Consider the following 22,002-nt stretch of genomic DNA (forward strand, 5'->3'; position numbering starts at 1 on the left):
ATGGTGTTCCTTTAATTAAAAAAAATTCCATTAGAACATTGTGCTTCTACATTAGCTCACTTAAATCCATTTTATGGGGCTTCAGAAATAGTATACATCTTAATATCTTAAGGTAAAGGGTTCTGGCTAATAAACTTGCTGTTAAATACCACCACTTGTGCAATATTTCCTGTAAAGTGCCTGTTAAGAGTTACCTTGAGGCTAATCCTACAGTTGACAGTATTTACAACACCCATTTCAAGTGCTGGAAACACTTTAAAAAAAAAAAAAAAAAAAAAGCGCTGTACACTCAAACTTAGAATGTTTGAGAAACATTACAAGTACTACTCTAAATGCACTGTCTTTGAGTAAACTTTAGAACTGCATCAGCTCTCATCAGTTCTGCTTGAATCACTTGAGTGCTCCAGCTACACTAATTCCATTAATGCTCCCACTTCACTCCTGTAATATTTCCACTCATCCTTCAGTGACAGTACTGGAAACCAGCAGTATTACACATCTCTCCTTCCATCTTCCAGTTCCACCAATTTTAATTTTTTTATTCCTATTTTTAAAAAGCTTGTTTGAGGATAGTCTCATATTGATGTATGAGGATTAAGCAAATGCTAAGTGACCATATGTATGCAAGATCAGACTAATGAGAGAACTGCAAACACAGTTATCTGTAAGACACAAGATCACAGGCTGTTATATCCTTGCTCTGCATTCATATTTTTAATATTACATATTGCTTCTTGCTTCAAAGTGGTTAACAGCAACATGACATATGCTGCTATCTGGCACTGTCATGGAATGTTGCTTTCTAGGTGCTGGGAGTCAACCTCATATGAATTAAGGTTTGACTTTAGGGTATCTTTTTATATTGTTGGCACTGACAACCAGGTGCCTTGATTTATCTGACCATAAAATATGGCCTTGGTTATTCTTGAATCACTTGTACAAGTGAGATGCCAAGACCAATGCAACTGAGCATGTTTTGAATGTCAGACATCCAACAACTAAATTTCATTATTGGGAATCTTATTGCACCATTTGATCCTGCAAACAGACCAAAGATTGAGCTTGTTTACATGAAATATGAATCATATTGGCAGCCTTCTATATACAAAGCTGTTTTAAAACAATATTAAAGAAATAGGATAAAATGAGTTTTGTGCTGTACCTAAAATTGTGAGGCAGGTGACTCAAGCTATGTATACATGATGAACCAGTTCATACTAGCCAGAATGGCAAATGACTTCAGAAGTAAAGTCATAAGGTTTTAGCTGTATTATAACAATGAAATGCAGTCCTTTAGCACGGAACTGGCCTATACTACTCTAGTTAAATTGGATCAGAACCAAGACACGATCAACCATGGCATATCTTGTGCAAAGGCTGGCTATTTCTGTAATCTTTTTCAGGCTATAGTTGGCTTGCCTCCTCCAGATAGTTCTGATTTCCTTTAGCTTCTGAAGATGTAGGCTAAATCTTGGACTTCTAAAAAGCATTTGTATTCTCTGAAAAGAAAAACCAACCTACAGAATCCTGTTCATTTGATTCTCTCTCTTCCTTCCCCTCCCACTCCCCATCAGTGGATCTAGCAAAGGCAACAGGCAATGTCACCATAAGATTAGTATTTTAACCAGTGCAAAAAGTATTTTCGCAATGTAGGCAGAGGCTACAATTAGAGCCTTTATTATATTACATGTAAACCATGAATAAATCAGGTCCTTGCCCTGAAGAGTTTACTTCTAATAGGCAAGATTACATAAGGAACTGCATTGGGAGAACCAAGATTACAAGGAAAACAGCATTGCTCAAGTTATGAGTAAACCTAGATGTACAGAAGTTTCTGTAATAGTAGATTCAAAGTTAGTAAATAAATAGCCTTTACTTGCAATCACCATCCCTTTCTGCTATATCAAATGTACACAACTGAAATGCTTCAGCTAACCTGTATTCCATCAGTGTTGTTTTGAAGTCAATGGGACTAACTTGTCTAAATCAACATCACCTTGTTTGAAAATTCTGCACTAAAGGGCATAAATAAGGTCTCTGAGGGCCTGTGTGTTAACAGGTTAAAGTTATTGATTTTTTTTTTAACTTTAAGTAACCTAACATTAAAACACAATTGCTTACAGTGTGAGAGAATTTAAGCAGAGTTTTTTGTTTCAGGATATTAGAGAGACAAGGTGGGTGAGGTCCAATAAAAGATATTAACTCCTGTGAGTAAGCGAGACGAAATTTTGAGCTTACACAAAGCCCTGCAGAGCTCTAATTTGCAATATCTGGTGGGATTGCTTTTTTTACCTTTGGTCATTTTGCAAAATGAAGAGCTCCTACCATTAGTGGCATTTATAATTCAGTTCATTATGTTTTAATTTAATGTTGCAATAGCCCTACGTTTCAACTTAGGTATACAACGACCAAGAATGGCTGTTCTGAGGGCAGCTGGACTGTGAACTGCTGCTCTAAGAAGGGGATACGCTGTATCCCTCGCCCATGGGCACGACTGGAGAGGTGGGTCCCAAACAGCGGCCTGAGGGCGAGGAGGCTGAGCCGCTCCGCGTGGAGCCTGTTTAGACGACGTCCCACCGCGGCGGGGCTCGATCAGAGAATCACAGCCTGAGCTCTCTGCGCAACAGCGTTTAAACCGAAGTCGCATCTACTGCTGCAGACGGGTTGTGGCGCGCGGAGTGGCTCCTGTTCGTAAATAGGCGGGCCAGGGCCCAGGCGCCGCCAGGCTGGGGCGACCCGCAGGCAAGGCCTACGCTGCACGCTTCCTAATCGATCACGCAGCAGCCTCCAGCGCCGGAGTGCTCGAGAGCTCGTTCCTGCCCCGGCTCTCCAGGCTCGCAGTTACGGAAAAGCCAAGCTCAGGTGCCGCACGTCTCCGCCGCCTCAAGCCCACGCGGGTCGCCCACCGACAAGGGCCGCTCGGGCCTTCCCCTCAACGCGTCCGCGCCGGCCGCTGACTTCCCCCACCTCTCGGGTCCTGTAGGCGGCCCCGCCTCCCCCCTGTAGGCGGCGCTGGCTCCGAGCGGCGCTGCGTAGAGCTCACCCCCGGCGGCCGCGCCAGGGCCCGGCTGCCAGGTGAGGGGTGGAGGCCGCGGGCCCAGGGGAGAGCCGGGGCCAGGGAGTCCCGCGGAGTAGGCCCGACCGCTTTGCGCGCCTCGACTGGGAGCGGAGCGAGCGGGCTGAGGTGCGCAGAGGTGGGAGCCAGCGGGAGGCTGGGATATGGGGGCGCTGTGACGGCAGCGGGGGGGCGACGTGGGGCGGCCTGGAACAAGGGCGGGGGAGGGGGGAGCAGCAGTGAGGGAAGGGGGTGGGTTGGGCTAAGGGTGGGAAGTGGTGCGGGGCTGGCTAAGGGAAGGGAGGAGGGACTGGCCGGGGGACGGTGGGGAGCGGTGCGGGGAGAGGGGCTGGCCGGGGGGAGCGGTGCGGGCTGGCCGGGGGGGAGCGGTGCGGGGAGAGGGGCTGGCCGGGGGGGAGCGGTGGGGAGCGGTGTGGGGAGAGGGGCTGGCTGGGGAAAGGGTTGGGAAACTGTCTAAGAATCAAGGGCCTGACTCTTCTGTCCTGAAGTCCCATTGGAGTTACCTGTTAGGGGTGTACTTCCCAGGCCGAAAATCTCCTTCCAAACTCTCTGTTCCCTCTTGTTATCTCACAATCCTTTAACCTGTGCATATGAGAGTCGTCTTTATCCTGGGTGATGCGTGTTCTGTGTCTGACACTGCTCTGGAGTTTGTGGGGCTCTGTGGCGTTAACTCAACTTGTCTATGCTAGAGTCAACTGCTCCAGCAAGAGTGGCCACGCTGGTACTTGGAAATACTACTTGAGCTGGACAGTGCAATTTTGTGAGCAGCTGAGAGGTTGTTCAAGTTGAGCTGTATCCCCTGACCGGCCAGCCAACTTGGGTTAAGTGTCACTGCACTTGAGTTAAGGTCTTTGTGCATGGACAGGTGTTGTGTTGGGGGCAACCTTTGAGTTATAACAACTACAGCAAAAACAAGCTCTCAGTGTTGCAGGAGCTTGAGGCCATATTTGCTCTACAACTAGGTGCTGCCGCTACGCCACTCTAGTGTAGACACATCCTACAACGAAAGGGATTTTTTTGGTGGTGTAATTAATTCATCACTCAGAGGTTATAGATGGGTCAATAGAAGAATTCTTCTGTTAACATAGCCACAGTCTTCAGAACATGTAACTTCTCGCAGCACAGCACTGTAGCTAGGTTGTTCTAATTTTTATGTGTAAACCAGGCTGGAGATTATATCTACACTGCAACCAAGGTGTAATTTTCATCTTGTGTAGATGTACCTGCGCCATCTTTCTTCTAGCTAGGTTGTTTAAAATAGCTGCAGAGACATGTCAGTGTGGGCTAGTCGTGCAAGTACATAGCCAGGGATCACAGTGGGCTTGGACAGCCCAGACCACTACATCCTTGCTGCCTTCTTAAGTAAACTAATTAGATTAAAGCTAGCCTGGGTACGTCTACACAAACTGTAAATCATGCTTCTGGTTGCAATGTAGGCATAGCATGAGACCAGAAAGACATACTCAGTCTTTTACATCTGACTTGCACTGATGATTGGAACGCCCATTGCAAATTTAATAAGTAAACAGGTTGTGAAATCAAGAGCATTGTATCACAAAGTGTACTTTAATCATCGCTTTTGAGAGTTGTAGTTTTAAACTATGTATTATTTGTTTTGTTTGGAAACATGGTGAGACCATGCAGGTCCTTCTGAGAATTGTTGTTCTGTTGCATTAACCAAGTGAGAGTTAGCAGAGTTCTTTATATGCTAGGCACAGTGGTATGTTAAAGGAAAGGAGTGATTTCAGATTTACATAATTAAACTCTGAGTTTCCTAGTGTGTAAGGGTTTGAATTGGACTTGTATCTCTCCTTTGTTTGTTTGTTTTTTTAAATGCACCTTTCTTGGTTATATTTACAAAAATAGAAGTATACAAGTATGGACTTCTTTCAAAAGTATTATTTAATCATTTGAATCTCATGGATAAGTTCAAATGGTTTGAAACAGATCTCTTCCAACCCATCACTATTTGCCAGTGAGCAGTTTTTCTGAGCTGTAATCAGGTAAGCCCCCAATCCTGCAATTGGATCTACTAGCATGGAACCCATTGACTTCAGTGGAACTGTACTCAGCCAGTGGGTCTGCACTAATAGATATAGACAGCAGGATTAGGGCTTACATGCATAATTGGGATGTGTACTATCGAAAGCTTTAAAAAAAAAAAAAAAAAAAAAAAAAAAAAAACCTCTGGGTCATTGAGTGTGCATGCCAAGGCTCACTTGAGTGAAACTGTTGATAACAGCAGCTCATAATGGAAATGCTGAGAGGATTTTAATCCCTCTAATTTTTTGTTATAGGCAGCAGACAAATACTGAGCTTCATCACCATGCCTGTCCTGGCAGCAGAACCTACAGTCTTCTTGCTTCCCCACAGGAAAAGCTTGTGACTTCCAGTTCCCTCAGAAGAATGAGCAGTGTCTATGCCCTGGCCTTACTTACGTGGCTGTGCTGGGTCACTAACAGTACCTGCAACTCTAGTTGCTACTGTTTTGCAATTGTAACGGAAAAGGTAATGAAATTGCAAAGATTTTTTTAAAAGAGCTCCTTTAAATTGTTTACTGAAACGGTATAGAAATGCACCAACTTGATGTCTGTTTGGGGGTCCGTGTGTTCTTGCTTGTCATTTGAAATAATTTTAATCAAAAATATATTTTTAGATGAACCCGGTAGGTGATAGCCAGCCTACTGGAAGAGCGCTACACTGTTACTACCCCCCCCCCCCCCCCGTCTTTGTCCCTTCTTTGGTCTGTGGTTTCTATCTCAAGCATTAACAAAGTGCCATCTTGATTCTATTAACACTCCATTGCATATTTTATTCTATAGTGTTCTTCAGCCTCTGACTTTCTCAGGCGGGGTGGGCAAACCTTTTGGCCTGAGGGCCGCATCTGGGTATGGAAATTGTATGGCGGGCCATGAATGCCCGGTGAAGGAGGGGGACTTTATGGGGTGTAGTATGGGAGGGCTCTATAAGGGATGTTACCGAGGGGGAGAAGGGAGGACTCATGGGGTGTAGCGTGGGAGGGATAGCTCTACAGGGGTGGTACTGGGGACTCCTAGGAGCCCTGCTGGCAGTGACACCAAGGCAGCCGTACCAGGCACCACCACAGGTGGAAGCACCCTAGCTGGGATGGGTGAAGCCCCTGGGTGGTTTCAAGGCTCTCGAGGATGGGGCCATAGGAGACCATGGGGGATTGGGCATGCTGCCGCGTGGGAGGGATGGGGGAATGGGGCTGCTGCGTAGGGGCGGGGTTCCGATCCTGGAAACAGTGCGGTGAGGTTGCACCTGCACAGCGTGGCTCTGTGTGCTGGAAGATGGTGCTCATCAAGAGAATTATGAGTTGGGGCTGGGGAGCACCGGGTGGGCAGAGCGGGGCAAGCCCCTGACTCCACTCCCCAGCAGGAGCACCCGGTGGGCAGAGCAGCACAAGCCCCCGACCCCAGTGGGAGCTTGAGGGCTGGATAAAAACGTCTGATGGGCCAGAAGTGGCCCACCAGCCGTAGTTTGCCCACTCCAGTTCTAAGGGTTAGTCTCTCATTATCAAAGTTTTGAAGAGAGCCATTTTTTTATAACTTTAAAACTGCCAACAAATGATAGAACATGTGCAGGATCTTTAACCTGAAGAAAGAGTAATTATGTTTGGTAGTATTTTCATGTTTTATTGTTTCTTCTAAATTTGATTCCAATAACATTAAATATATACATTAACAGACTGTTTGACTTGTCTGTTTAGTCCTAACTCATTTTTTTGGGTGGTTTTCTTAATTTTGCAGAAAAGTTAAATGTCTTCAGAAGATAAGGAAGCTCAGGAGGATGAGCTGCTGGCTCTAGCTAGTATTTATGATGAAGATGAATTTAAGAGGGTAGACTCTGCCCAAGGAGGAGAAACAAGAATTTGTCTGGAGTTGCCCCAAAACTTCAAAATATTTGTGAGTGGTGAGTCCGGATATTTTGCATTATCTTTAAATTAGTTTTTATTAAAATATGTTCCAAAGGTGGTTACCCAAACATTTTTCATTTTCTCTTCTTAGAACTTTGAGGTCATGAACAATTTATCACACATTACAGCTGGGATGGGTATCACTCATAGCTGTAACTTCACAATGTAATTCTTGCTTTAAGTATTTGCACATCACTCTTAAAGATCAAAACTAAAGAGGGTGGACTTTTAAATTTCAAATATAGTAGCTTCCTAGAATGGAATTTTTAATGGTTTGTTCAAATTACTTGCTAAGGAGAATTCATCTGTAGTATTTCAAAATACTTTTTTTTTCTAAAATATTTTAATTTAAAGTTGGAATATTTTTGTGTGAATTGAGCATTATTAGACCAAGGGGGACCCGTGGAGTAAACTAATCTAGATCTTTAAGTATTAATTTATCTATCTGGTGTGCTTTTGGGTTGCATTGCATTTCTGTACTGCCTTTCATTTGAGACTGAGTTTTGAAATATTAGTTGAATGACACTGTCAATTTTAAAACGAAACTTCTCTTTGAAAAAAAAAATTGCCTACTGTTACAGGTAACACCGAGCATTACTATAACTGTTAGTTTCAAGAAAATAATTTTTTGTATTTGTTTGGGTGTTTTAATTTGTGTATTTGACACCATTGTGCATGTGTAGCTGGCTTCCTTGGTTCCCATATGCAGTCATTCAGTTTCCCTTGTTTGTATGGGCCAAACTCAGCAACACAAGTAACAAATAACAAACCCACACTTTTAAACGTTTGGCAGAGGGACTTGAAATTACTTTTAACTCTGTTTTTAATTTGACTATTTTTCAAATTAATTGTGTCCTTTTAAGTTTTCCAATCTGTCAAGTGCGTATTAACTCCATCAGAGGTGCCTCTGCTTCAGTTTACCTATTAACTGTTATTTGTCCAAGACTGTACAGTGACAGATCCACAATGCTGTGCTCTGTCCACTAGACACTCCTTTCTCTGGAAAGACCTCTGAAATATGAATTCGCGTTTTCTCTAAGGAAAACTGTCAGTGATAAATGATAAAATTAGAGAGGTTTGTTCCTTTTCTTGTTGTTAGAACAACAAAGTATATTTACTCTTATTCTTGAGGATTTGCCTTTCCAGACTATCTGGTTTGTAATTTATCTGACAGATCATGGTATTAGCAAAGTCAATATTCACTAATTCAGCCTCCAGCACACAACTGTTTATGAAATGTTGTAGCACTAAAAAGGGGCATTGTTTACGTAAGTCTCAGTAAAGCAGTTAAAGTAAACATTTATCAAATGAAAAGAGGTTTCTTGGGAACTTTATCATACAGTTAAACTTTATGAGACTGCAACACCTAGAATTATAGTTCTGTTGATCTCTCTCAATTTGCGTCAATCAACTGTCTTTCATTCAGGAAGTCCCACAGAGTGTCTCCAGAACAGTGGATTTGAATATACAATTTGCTTTCTGCCTCCACTTGTGTTGAATTTTGAACTCCCACCAGATTACCCATCAGTCTCTCCACCTGTGTTCACACTCAGCAGCAAGTGGCTCTCCCGGGCTCAGGTTTGGTTTAAAATCTTTTTGACACTTCTTGTACCTTTCAGGAACATAAAAAAATTCTTTATAATTAATACTCTAATAGTTGTAAATGCAGCAGGTGAAAGAATAGTTGGATAGAACTTTGCTTTTAACATCCAGGTTCAGTTGGAGGAAACCATTAGCATCATGGAGTATAATACATACTTCTAATGAATTGTATAAGGAGTAGTTTTTATTGGTGCCCTTTGGCAACAGTCTTTTTCTCTTCATGCTGCAAGATTCTTAAGGATAAAGGATGGGATTTTCAAAAGCATCTTAATTACTTAGGTGCACAAGTCCCATAGAAAATCAATAGAATTTAGGCTGCTAAATCATTTAGGATAAAAAATTGTCAAGCATTTAAGTGACTTAAGAGCCCAAGTCCCATTGACTGTCAATGAAATTTAGGCTCTTAAGTGCTGAAGTCAATTTTGAAAATGTGACTGTGTTCCTAAGTCACTTATGGCCAGAATTTTAAAGGTACTAAAGATTCAGAGTGATGCACAGTGGTATTTTTAGAAGTGCCTAGGTGATTAACACCCATTGAAATGAATGGGAATTAGGCACCTAACTTGCTTTAGGTGCTTTTATAATTCTTATTGATGCTTATCTGTGTCTATAGGCACCTATTTGGAAGTCTGGCCTTTAGCTGCTTTGGAAAATCCCAGTCATAGCAATTCGATGTCCTGTTTCATCTCTGCTTATATCCTGTGCGTTATAGAGTAGGTACATGTGAATATATATACACTGTACTATGCAAATACAGCCTATATCTGAAATTTTTTTGTATTGTGTGTCATGAGACTCAGGTGCCTTCCACCATTTAAGAAGGGCAGGTATTCATGTATAAGCATTCTTCTTGAAATACTTTTTTTCTATTTAAGAGGGTTTTTTTTTTACTATTTAACTATTTACTATTTACTGTAAAATATTTTCTTGAAGAACAAAAATATTTAGTGAAAGAACACACAAGTGTATGTATTTTTAAAATCTCTGCAGGGAGTCATAGCTCTGTCAATAGCAGCTAAAGATCTTGAGATGCAAAGGCTGATAAAGGCAATGCTAGATTAAAGAGATGCTGTTAGGATTGATAGCCCCAGAATTTAATCTGCCTTTTCTGATGTTTGTAAACATGTGATGCTATTTACCCAGCATTTGTGAGCAATCCAAAAATAACAATCCAGGATGCAGGTGTGGATAGAGAGCAGTCTTCACTGAGGACACTTCAATTTCAAACTTGCAAGAAAGAGAGCAACTGGATTATAAACATAATGAAACTTTAAAGCATTTTGAATTTGCTTATTCAAAACCACATTATCAGAACTAACTGTGTATGAGATGTATACATTTTTTTAAAATTACACAAATCAAAAACCTGCATTAGGTAGTGAAATTATACAGGACAACAACCCATATCTTTTCATAGGTGGAAGAATGCATCCATTATGTTTGGGTACAGTGGGTATAACCTATCTGGATACTTCCAATTGAACTCTTTATTATTGCATTAATGTTACCGGGTATTTGCAAAATAGCTGATATCCCTTGATTGTCTAACATGCAGCTATATCTATTAAATTCTTTACTGTGCAGTAATGAGTTTATATGAAACAAGCATGTCATCTAGATTTTTTTCACACAAATTAACTAAAATTTCAGTTGCATAGGCCTTTATTTGTTGTATGGTATTATTGTATTACAGTAGCATCTACAGGCCAGCTCCATTGTGGTAGGCAGTGTACAAATAATTCCACTGAATAGTGTGATCAAAACATGGTGCCTGATGATACAACTAATAGACTCTGCACGTAGAGTTCATTGCTGAGCAGTGGCCAGTTTAGTAAGAGCAACACAAACCTTGGTATGTGGAGGGGTGTCCCTTGTTTGTAAATTATACTTTATTAAAGATAACATTTATTTTCCTTCTACAGTCTGCTGTATAAAATATCAGGGAGGAAGATAGAGAAGCAATTTCTTCCCATAGATTAGGCTTTTTCAGAGCAAACAACATCCAATTAACATGTCCAGCTTTTATTCTTTGGGAAATGTGAACTCAGATGAGGTGATCACATTTGAATTAACTTGACTTTTGCTGAAACAGCAGTAAACATTGTCTGAATTAACATGCAGTAATTGTAGCATGAGCTGTTGCAATGTATGAGCAGTGATTGGTTAGTATAATTTGGAAAAGACAAGCTGAAGGTTATGAATGGGAACTTGCTAATCAGCGAAGAATTCAGACTGTTTTCAAACTGCACTGCTGCCAGTGAACTAACACTCATAACAAATAAAGCTAGTTGCAAGATAAGCAGAATACTCATATCCTAACTACATTTAAATTACTAAGATAATTATATAAAACTGGAATACTAAAATTTCACTGCAAGTCAGGCAGAAGTAGAAGAGGGGGAAGTCTCTGGTACAAAGCAGATGTCGGTTCCAGTACACAACATTAGAATGTATTCAGTGTTTGATAATGAAAGCCCAAAAGGCAAATGGTGTATGAATTAGTGCAGGCATGTAATATCTATTGTATATACAGATTTTAATGTTTAAAATAACACGATTGAAGTACATCAGATGATAAAACACTTAAAGCATTATACTTAAAACCAGAGGTGAGTAGTTCGCTGAATCTTGAATTGACTTCCAAATGTGCTACATTTAGTCCAGTCAGAATAATGAGGCTGATTTCTTTCATTAAACTCAGAACTTCAAAGCTGAGATTGTTAAATATGCATCATAGTTATTTTGTTTTTCACTAAAAATAACTTCCTCCTGTAACCCGAAATATCTAGATCAGTATATCGGTCTGGCAGTAATTAGAGTGTTCTTACCTATTCACTTGAAAGGAAACGAGTTCTGATTATGCTACAGGTGGCTTTTAATTTATAAGTTTAAAAGTGACTGCAAAGCTGGTGGGAAATTAGGTGTCCATTTTTGCTGCCTTATGATTTTATGAAGAAGGCAAGATGATATTCAAAATTCTGAGGGGAAAATCCAGCCGGAGAGAGACCTGAAAACAAACTATTCAGGCTTTCTTTAAACATAAAAAGGCAGGTCCCATATACGTATTAAAAGTATTTTAGCTAGGTCACCTTGAAGCAGATGTTTAATCTATGCAGTAAAGCATATAGAATTGTTATCTAAGTTACTTATCACATCATATGATTTTTATTTCTAAATCTACATTTCTTTACAATTACTTGCAATACTTCCTAATATTTTGTAATGCAGCTGACTTAGTTCATTTTCTATATAGGGTAAGGTGTAGACTGAAGATTTTTGCTTTGGAGGTTAGCAAGTGATCAGGTGAGGATGTAAAATTATGCTCTCTGATTATTTCCCAATGAGTACAAACAACAAAGACCTGGTTAAACGAAATTAGTTCATGGCCTAAACTTGAAATCTGAAGCTGCCTTAAAAGGTACCACGTGAGAGGGAAATTGTTCTAAGATGAGTCAGGAGTTGTTGGAAGATGGAGCTATTCTTTCTGGGTTCTAAGCTCAAACTTTTCTTTTCTAGCTTACTGCACTTTGCAAGCACTTAGACAACTTGTGGGAAGAGAACCGAGGCTGTGTGGTCTTGTTTGCCTGGATGCAATTTCTTAAGGAAGAAACACTAGCTTACCTGAACATCACCTCCCCATATGAACTAAAAATGTGCCATCAAGAAGATGGGCAGAGCAGGACATCTCTGTTTCCTGTGAACTCTGAGCTGGATTGTTGTGGCGCAGCAGGTGCTGCAACAGCACAAGAAGAAATCCTTGATGAAAGAGCTGTACAGGATGTGGAGTCTCTGTCAAGTCTGATAAGGGAAATCTTGGACTTTGATCAGGCTCAGCAGAAAAAATGCTTTAACAGTAAGATGTTCTTTTGCAGCATCTGCTTTTCTGAGAAGCTGGGTAGTGAATGTATGTACTTCATGGAGTGCAGGCATATATACTGCAAATCCTGTTTAAAGGACTACTTTGAAATTCAGATCAGGGATGGCCAGGTCCACTGCCTCAGCTGTCCAGAACCAAAGTGTTCTTCTGTTGCTACTCCTGGCCAGGTAATAGCAGAAGTATGTAATCAGTGCATGCACACCTCTAGCTTACTAATAAAGCTGAATTGTATATAACGGATTTTTGCTCAAACCATAGTAATTAAAGCACAGAGTTTTTTCATGCTACCCAGAGACTACTTACATGCTCCTGAGTTAAAATTAGATCACCTGGCACCAGTTTTGCCCACTATTAATTTCAGATGTCTTGGACACCAGTTTGAATTGACATGATCCCACTGATTGTGCTCATTTTTTTCACTATGTGACTCTAAACTGTCAGTGCCCGGGATTTGAATTGCTAGTGAATCTGTTCTTCAGAATATTTAAGATGATTATGTGCCAGCGGCATATTAACGCCTAGGCTGACAAGGCCAAGGCCTAGGCCGGCAAATTTGCAGGGGTGGCAAATTTATAATAGCACTCAGAGGCTGCCTCCCACAGTGTTGGTTCGCACCCCCTGCCCCAACTTCACCCCTTCCCCGCTCCCTCCCTGCCCCTATTGGTCCCCTTCCCCAAATCCCCGCCGCCTCTCCTGAGCGTGCCGCGTTTCCCCCCACCTCCCCCCTTCTTTGCGAAGCTGTTTCACACACAAGCACTGGCAGGGAGAAGCAGGACCTGGCAGCGCGCTCAGGGGAGGAGTCGGAGCGGAGGTGAGCTGCAGTGGGGGGGCCGGGAGCCTTGGGGGGCGGGGGGGGTGGAATGCGGCAATTATTTCAGGGCCTGGGGCGGCAAAATCATTAATCTGCCACTGTTATGTTCAGTGGCTGCAGATTTAGAGTATCATCAATAACTTGTATACTTTCTCTCTGATTATTGCAGTAATCTCCTGATCAGAATGAGAGTAATGTTTAAAATGTGCTAAAGCAAATTTAAGCTAGTTGTTGGTGCTCATGTCCTAAAAAAGTTTTTTCTACCAGAGCTAATAGATTGAACATCTGAATCCAGCAAATATAATGTTGTTTGATCTTTGTTTAGGTTAAGGAACTGGTTGGAGAGGAGTTGTTTGCACGTTATGACCGCCTACTTCTGCAGTCCAGCTTGGACTTGATGACAGACGTGGTATATTGTCCTCGTCCATGCTGTCAGACTCCAGTGATGCAAGAGCCAGGTTGCACCATGGGCATATGTTCCCGTTGCAACTATGCCTTCTGTACCCTCTGTAAAATGACTTATCATGGAGTCTCTCTATGTAAAATCACTGCAGGTGAGTTGCACTGTTTTGGCAATGGAACACAAAGTGAATTGCAGCTTTCATTGTAGAATACAGTGACATTAAGTAGACACTTGGAAACATTTCTACTTCTGTATCTGTTATAGTAAGGGGTAAGTGAGTTGACACATCCGTTTGTGTAGTAGGACTCTCTGTGTAGTGGGGTGAGAGGTTAAATGTAGTTGAAGAGCTGGCCCCTGCCCTGAAGAGTTTACAGTTGAATGGCTAGACATGCTGCAACAAGTTAGATGAACAAATGACACAGTTTAGAAGGACAGTGGTTATGGCATTGTAGTTGCTTACTATACCCATTTGTATATCTTGAGGATTTTTTAAAAAGAAAATTAGTATTGATTACTTAGAGGGAAATATGATACACAGGGTACATTCCTGTTTCCCACAGTGGCTGGTGACAAATGCTTGAGGGTAGGGCAAGAAACCCTAAAATGGACATTTATGGAATAACATGTCCCCAGGAAATTTCTTCTAGCTTTTGAGGAGTTTACCCATATGCCATGAAGTATGAGGGTTTAAATTCCAGACATTTTAATACTAGTGTAACTCAAGATATTATCCATATTGTGATACAGGAGGGCCAGGGAGCAGTGGTAAAGGGGAAATATATAAGCCCTAGGCAAATTAAAGAGTGGTTCCCTGTAGACTAGGGAGGGTTGCTACAGGTTAATTGGAGCACCTGTAGTCAGTTAAGACCTGTCAGGAACCTAATAAACCCCCCTGCTTCAGGCAGTTAGGGGGAGAGGAGGAAGGAGAGAAGACTGGAGCTTGGAGGTGTGTTGTAAGATTTGAAAGACCAGAGAACCGAAGTAAGGGAGACCCTGCCCAGAAGAGGAGGGAGACTTCCTCCCCCAACGTTTAAGGACCGAAGGTTCCCCACCCAAGGGGGAAGAGGGTAAGAACCCTCAGGATTTGAGAGGGGCTGGGGCTCAGAGTGAGGAGCAAACCCAGACCTCTTCCCCGCTTCCCTCCTCTACCACCTTCCTGGGCCAATAGCGGGGACCTCGGCTGCCCAAGACCAGGGGCAAGGGGTGGCGTCTTAGCCCCCCTGCCAAGAAAAGCGCAGGACCCCCCATACTAACATCAGGCATCTTGCCACAATATAAATGTCCATTCCTTTTTTTGAATTTTGTTGAGCATTTGGCCTTGATGTCTTGCGATAGAGTTCCACTAAATGTATGGTGTTAGCAAAAAATATTTCCTTGTATCAATTTTTAATATGCTACCTATTTCAATTTTATTGACAGTCCTAATTACAAGAGAGGGTAAATACAAGTGTCTAATCTACCTTCTTTCTGCTGGTGGTTCTGTATACCTTTATCGTGTACACTCTTATTCGTCTCCTCTCTGAACTAAACAATCCTAATCTTTTCAGTCTCATGTCATATGAATTTTTTTTTCCATGCCTGTAATTGTTTTGGTCACAAAGCTTTTATTTCCACTTTAAGTTTTTTGAGATAGGGTGGCTAGAACACAGCATTCCCAGCGAAGGTGATTCATATGATGGAATTGCAATATTTTCAATATAAACTTTTATTCTGTTCCTCATGCATCCTACCATTTTGTTTGCTTTTTTAACTTCAGCTGCATATTGAGCAGATATTTATGAACTAGTACAAGGAACATCTTGTTTGAGGATCTCAAACATAACGTGCTTTAAAAAAGTATAAAGTATTTGTCCCTGATGTGTTTTGTTTTGTTGGTCCTGGAGTTTCCACAGCTGAGAGGTAGTAGATTATACTAGTATCAGCAGCTGGGTGGAACTTCTGGGTGGCTGTTGCTGCCTCATTCTCCTAGCAGGGTTTTTGGAATCCTCTTGTCCCTTGCAATCTTTGGAATCTCCTGGATCATGTTTACAATGAGTTTGGCTCATCGTTTTAGCTAAGAGCGTGACTTCCATATGCAGTGCGATATGTAAGGCTAATGTGTTCTTCTGTCTTTATTTCACTCCTCAGAAAAGCTAATGGATTTGCGTAATGAGTACCAAGAAGCAGATGAGGCCACTAAAATATTTTTGGAGCAGCGCTATGGCAAAAGAGTGATTCAGAAAGCCCTTGAGGAGATGGAAAGTAGAGAATGGCTAGAAAAGAACTCAAAGGCCTGCCCTTGTTGTGGCACTCCTATAGAGGTGAGTTTATTGGACTAAACTTGGAGAATCACATTTGTTCTTAATTGTTACTGTCCGATGTTGCTAATGTGATTCACTATGGGGACCAATGCCAGGGAATTAAGACTTTCATTTGTAGGGTCCATATGATTCCATTTGTGCCTCATCCCTGCTACTGGCTACTCTAGTCTTACTTTTGAGTATTACATTTAATAAAAAAATAGGTATTCATCAGTAGTTCCCCAGGTGCTGGGGAAATAGGTTGCCAGCAAACGGTTCAGGAAAAAGTGAGGTTTCCCGTGTGTTTACTAATGCAGCCAGATAAAGCTTCTGTAACACAGGCTACTAGTTCATAAACGGGGAATGACATTCATCAATATTGTAGACTTACACTTGCAATAAAGCTTGTCCTCACTTCTGCAGCTAGCAAAAGCGGTTGGTATTACAGTAAGAGGAAACTTCTCCTCTGGATACACATCTCCTGAAACCAGGTTGAAGTGAGGACACACCTCAGACCTCACAAGGATACTAGATTTTATGGTCCATTCTGCATTTTGGTTAAATCCGGCTGCCTGTACCAGGCAGTGTTTCACAGGGAGACTCTCCTGCCACCAAATATTCTGTAAACTAGGCAAAAGTGTACTGAGCTGGGAGCCAAAAGACCATAATTTCAAACTTCACCTCTACTGATTGCTGTTAGTATTTCAGTCCATTTCAGACTTTATTACTGACCATGGCCTCATATCCCAACCCTAGAAGGCAGTCAAGTATCAATCTCCCATTGTGCAAATAAATTAACAGATTATCCAAAGTCACTTCAAGGAGAATTGGGAAGAAAACAGAGGTCTGTAATATAGCAGAATCAAGTTTTAGCCACTTTGCAACACTGCCTTTCAGGCTGAATATGCCAAAACTATGTATTTTGATTATCCTATCTAACCAGTACATGCTAGTCCCTTTCCAGAGATAGAACCCAGGAATCCTGATCTAATATTCTACTGCTGTCCAACAAATAGCTGGGTAACCGTCTGGCAAAATTGTCTTAGGTAATTTAGGTTCCCCCCTTTAGTGGCTAGTCCACATGGAGGATAATTACTCCTGTAGTTCAAGTAGGTAGAGGTCTGTGCTGGGGATCGGAAGATCCAGAGCTCAGACCCTGCTGGTGACTTATTTTGGGGTGACCTTATTGTTGAATGAGATAACTGGTGATGAAAAGTTATTTCTTTTGAATAAAATTGTTTGTTTACCCACTGTATGAACAAACAATCTAGAAAAAAACTTTTATAGTTAAAATTTTAGCAGTCTGTCAAAGATGGTGTGACATAGTAAAATACTGTACAGATGTTCCATTTTTGAAAATACACATTTCTATCGTTTGTCGCATAGCGATTGCTGTTATTGCACAAAGGCAGGTTTGAAGGCTTAGAAGTGACATGAGGTATGGTTGATTCTTACTGCTATTCCCTGTTTCTTCCCCCACCAGAAACTAGATGGTTGTAACAAGATGACATGCACTGGCTGCAGCCAGCACTTCTGCTGGCTTTGTATGGGTTCTCTGTCTAGGGTGAACCCATATAAGCACTTCAATGATACATCCTCCCCTTGCTTTAACCGGTACGTAGTCACGATATATGCCCTCAAGCACAATACAAGCTCCATACGTACAGCATTTTTCGTGCAAGCCCTCCCAGAATTATTTTTTCACTTAATTATATAGGTAGTTACAAAGTTAAAATAAAAATGAGAAATTTTGAGGTATAGGCAAAGGAATAAAATGTTTTCAGATATGATTTGAAATATCATATGCCTCTGAGGGATTTTTTTCCCCCTGTTGGAACTGTTCATTTTCATGTATAGGTGGTGAGATATCACAGTGATGAGTCTGGTAAAAATACTTAGGAAGGCAGCTCTAAATTTTAGGAACTGCAGGACTGGAGGTTAACACCATCAGCATTGGGATTGTGTAGAAGAATAGAGGAGATCATTGCTACTTGGGTAGATGGTAGGGGAAGTGGATGAGAGAGGTGTAATAGCGTGAAAGCTTGGTTCACTGCCTTGTATTCTGTGTCTTGGAATGTTTTGCTAATCAAGCAGGATCGAAGAATTCTTTCCAAATATATTCCATTCCCAAATATTTCTGTGCATGTATAACGTGCTCCTCACTGTGGTATGTAGGTGTCATATCAAATTAATACTAAGACCACATTTTTCACCCCTCCATTCTTCTGCTTTCTTAAGAGGATATGTTCAGTTATATTTATCTCAAGATGAAATGTTGCTGGTCGTGTGCAGCCATTTTTGAAGTAAATGCTGTGCAAAGAGGAGTGTCATGCATTATGCTGTAAAGGCAATAAGACTTGGACTCTTCCTTACCTCTGGTGGTAGGAACTTCCCAGCAACAGGGCATTGGCTGTAGAAGGCACGATGACCTTTGGCTCCTGAATATTTATCTCTGGGCTTCATCAGCCTTAACAAAACCTTTGAGCACAGAAGGTTTTAGCAAAGGAAACCAGGAAACTACGTCTTATCGTAGCCAGGCATCCAATCATTGAGGGCTTTAAAGATTAGCACTGGGACGTTGAGTCTTTTATATTAGACATTGTATTGATGCTTCAGTGGGAGGGAATAGGAGTCAGGACTTCTGAGTTCTATTCCTTGTCCTCAGATAAATGAGTCAGTAGCAAAATTCAGCTACTTTCTGTGCCTCAGTTTGCCTGCTTGTAAAATGGGAAAAGGATCTATGTTCAGAGGATGGTTCATGACTGGACTTTCTGGCCTACGCTGATGGGCTGTTTGCTCCATCCCTCCCTCTTCTCCCCCCCCCCCCCCCCCGCAGTGTTTTCTCCTTTCCTCAGTTTCATTCCACAACTGCCCTTCTCCCCTTCTGTGCCCCACCCCTCTTACCCGCCTTCCCTTAAACGTTCCGTCTACGTTCTCTTTTCTTTCCATTTAGCTTATTCCCTCCTAACTTAAACCCACACCCCCAAAAATAAACTAATCATTTAACTAATTTGATGTGTTTGCTGCATCACATTTTTCACTCTGCTTGTGTGTTACACCCCATTTGCCTATCCTTGTCTACTTAGATTGTAAACTCTTCAGGACAAGGTATGCTCTACTACTGTGTGTGGACAGTGCCTAGCACGCTGGGGCTCTCTATTCCAGTTTGGTCTTAGGCACTACCATAATAAAAATGATTAATAATAATACTCTCAGGAGTCTTTAGAGGCTTAATTATCATTATCATTTATTTGTATTACCATAGTGCCTAGGAGCCCTTGTCATGGACCAGGACACCATTGTACTAGGCACTGTTAGTATAGAAATGCAAAATATTTTAGTTGACTCAACTTTGGCTGTTGCAATACATGCATTTCAATGAAATGACAAAAATAAAGAAGCTGCAAAGCTCAAAGCATAGTTTCAAATTCAAGTTGATGTTCACTGATTCCTAATACAGATTCTTGCCTGTATGACAGGTTGTTTCAAGCTGTGAATGTTGATGGTGACTTCTGGGCTGCTGAAGATGAAGACTAGTTATGTTCTGCATCACCTAAAGCTGAAGAAACCAGAAATGAATCTTTTCCACTTGTGTCAAGTTTGTTGCTTTCATATAAGAGTGGTAACACTTCACACTGCAGGCTGCTTACACAACCATTTGGATGCTGTCGCCACAAACAGAAGAGCCTATTTTCCTCCTCTTCTGGTTGTTTAAGTCCCTTACGTACATATCCAGTGCTAAATAGAGTGAACAAACTGTCATCCAAAGGCTTAAAAAATAGTCGAGAAAACTCTAAATACCATAATGTGCCCCTTTTTCTGAAACATATCCTAGAAATCTCTGTTTGGGAATTTCTCCAGGAAGTTTGGCCTTGCAAGGATCTCTGGATTCCATCCTGCATACTTTGCAGTAATCTTTCCTATTGCTGAGGTGGGCTAGATGTGCTCTCCCTAGAGCCCTTTGGTGAAGCTGCTTGTGTCCATTGCAGGAAGGCTCATTAAATGTAGCATAATAATTTCTCCCCTCCCTTAGAGACTGAACCAGTTGCTTTCATAGCATTTCCTGACCTGGATCCAAACTGATTTTTCTGTGGTGGCTCACTGCTCTAGCACTGACACACTTTACTGGGGTGGTAGAGGTTTATAAACTGCAGAATTTATGCACCCCATTCCTTCTCTTCCTCCCTCTTCTCCCCCCAGTGGATCTAATGCCTGGGTCCCGTGTAGAAAACATTTCCTATCATATTTTTTTATTCAGTTTCAGTAATTTAATTTCCATGTTGCTATCATATCTTAACAGGGAAGGAATTTATATGGTCTGGTGATTATTTTCATAATGATGGATATTAAAACAGTCTGTGTGCCCAATCTGTGAAATTCTGTGCAGTGTTTCTTGACTCAAATATTAATGAGGTGCTTAAATAAAAGAAAAGCGACCTCAGACACTGAACTGACTTAAATCCCTTAACTGCATGTTTTTCCTTCCCAATTTCTAGTTGTTAAAAATTTTTGTGAAATGATGTCCTTTAGCCAAAGACCTCTAGTCTAGATAAATGGCTGGGACTAATGTATGGCCCTCCAACTGAACTAGCTCACTCATTCATGCTGTCATTATACTTCTAAATAATAAGTTATTGGAAAAACAAATCTCCCTACCCTGTAGTTTTACAAGCAGTCTCAAATATGAGAACAGTGCTTGGATTACATTTTTAGAAATCCTTTTCATCTGTAAAATGGGCTAGAAAACAGTTGCTTTGATTTTCTTTTAATGAGAAATATACTTTGTTCAAAATAAGACAGCAGGGCCTGAATGGCTCAGGAGCTAGGTAATGATACAGAGAGTCAAGGTCAATTCTTCATATGCAGCTTTGGTTGTTAGTAAATAAATCTTTACTCAGATGTCTGTTTAGCTGAATTGAGTAAATGGTTTTAGTCCATTTCTGGAAGGGACAAAGATTCGTTACAACTCACTATCATGCTTGGTAGCTTGAGAGATCAAAGATAGGATACACATGGAGACAGATTCCCTGTGCCTAGAACTGGTCCACCTTAATCTTGATTGAGGTGGGTAGGGGAAGCTTGCCCACTCCTGTGTGTGGATTGTTTAATTTGCATTCCAGCACCTTTCACATGCACTAACTTCACTTTTTAAAAGTAAACTCAATTGTCTTCACAGTTGTGTCCATTATGGGATGCATATCAGGACATAGAAAGTCACTCTGGGATATAATAATAATCTGCTTCTAGGCAACAACTGTGATGATCGCTTCAGCTGGTAAACTAGTTTAGCTGTTTGTAGTAATCATGTACATTAAAATGGTAGTGCCTAGCCCTGGTGCATATCATGCAAAGTGTTAGGATAGGATTTCCTAGATTTTCACCTGTTCACAAAAAACTAAACCCACACTGCAGGATTTTCCTTCTAAAATATTTTGTTTGGGTAGACTGTTTGCTAGCTCTGTATTCTTTTGTTCTGATAACTGTTTAAATACAATGATCAAGAATTCAAACTGTAAAGTTAATTCAGGTAGAAGTTTCCTATTTAAGCACTATTTCTGGAATGTCCTTGTTTATAATTCAAAACAGTTTTTAAAAACTCGTCCTAATGCATACCAAGTATTTGCAGGGAAGGATTATGCATACTGACTGGATAAAGTGTCTGCCTCCTAATCTCTCTCAATCTGTGTTAGCTTTGCAAAGCATTATTTGCGGAAATAGCCATGAGATGTTATGCAGTAAAAAGGCTGGTAAGTTTTTATCCTTTAAAATAGTGTTTAATGGTTCAAAAGAGCCCTGTTCCTTCAGCTTCGTAAAAAGGATGTAAATCTATATTACCACGAATGAATGTAAGATGGAGATAAATAAATGTTGTTTAAAAATTTAGATTTGCTCTTCTTAACTGTAGAACTTTCATCTAGGCTCAGTGCTTTTGCTGCTGATTTCACATCCTTGACATTAACTTTCCATTTCCTTCTGTGGACGATTTGTGATCTCCGTACCTTAGTGTATGGTACAGT

General features: G+C 41.2%; 1 protein-coding gene across 8 annotated transcripts; it reads left to right on the top strand.

Annotated features, from left to right (window-relative positions):
- Positions 1 to 2,489: 2,489 nt before the first annotated feature.
- RNF14 (ring finger protein 14) lies at positions 2,490 to 21,868 on the top strand. Of its 8 annotated transcripts, none has more exons than XM_043521433.1 (9): positions 2,490 to 2,862; positions 5,374 to 5,584; positions 6,847 to 7,009; positions 8,440 to 8,591; positions 12,132 to 12,659; positions 13,629 to 13,857; positions 15,834 to 16,006; positions 17,469 to 17,599; positions 19,465 to 21,868. In XM_043521433.1, exons 3-9 carry the CDS (start codon positions 6,856 to 6,858, stop codon positions 19,520 to 19,522), a joined length of 1,425 nt encoding a protein of 474 aa, XP_043377368.1. In that variant the 5' UTR covers positions 2,490 to 2,862; positions 5,374 to 5,584; positions 6,847 to 6,855; the 3' UTR covers positions 19,523 to 21,868. The 8 variants fall into 8 exon arrangements, with proteins under 8 accessions (XP_043377368.1, XP_043377370.1, XP_037763042.1 ...); XM_037907114.2 differs by having other exon boundaries at positions 2,662 to 3,075; XM_037907113.2 differs by lacking the exon at positions 2,490 to 2,862 and adding an exon at positions 3,008 to 3,194.
- Positions 21,869 to 22,002: the final 134 nt, after the last annotated feature.

The sequence above is a fragment of the Chelonia mydas genome, chromosome 8 (assembly GCF_015237465.2).
Source record: "Chelonia mydas isolate rCheMyd1 chromosome 8, rCheMyd1.pri.v2, whole genome shotgun sequence".
Lineage (NCBI taxonomy): Eukaryota > Metazoa > Chordata > Testudines > Cheloniidae > Chelonia > Chelonia mydas.

Excerpts from the sequence above, each read along its gene's own strand:
- RNF14 (XM_043521433.1), top strand. The coding sequence starts at position 6,856 with ATGTCTTCAGAAGATAAGGAAGCTCAGGAGGATGAGCTGCTGGCTCTA. Across the intron at positions 12,660-13,628 it reads CTGTTGCTACTCCTGGCCAG|GTTAAGGAACTGGTTGGAGA; the intron begins GTAATAGCAGAA and ends ATCTTTGTTTAG. Across the intron at positions 17,600-19,464 it reads TCCTCCCCTTGCTTTAACCG|GTTGTTTCAAGCTGTGAATG; the intron begins GTACGTAGTCAC and ends CCTGTATGACAG.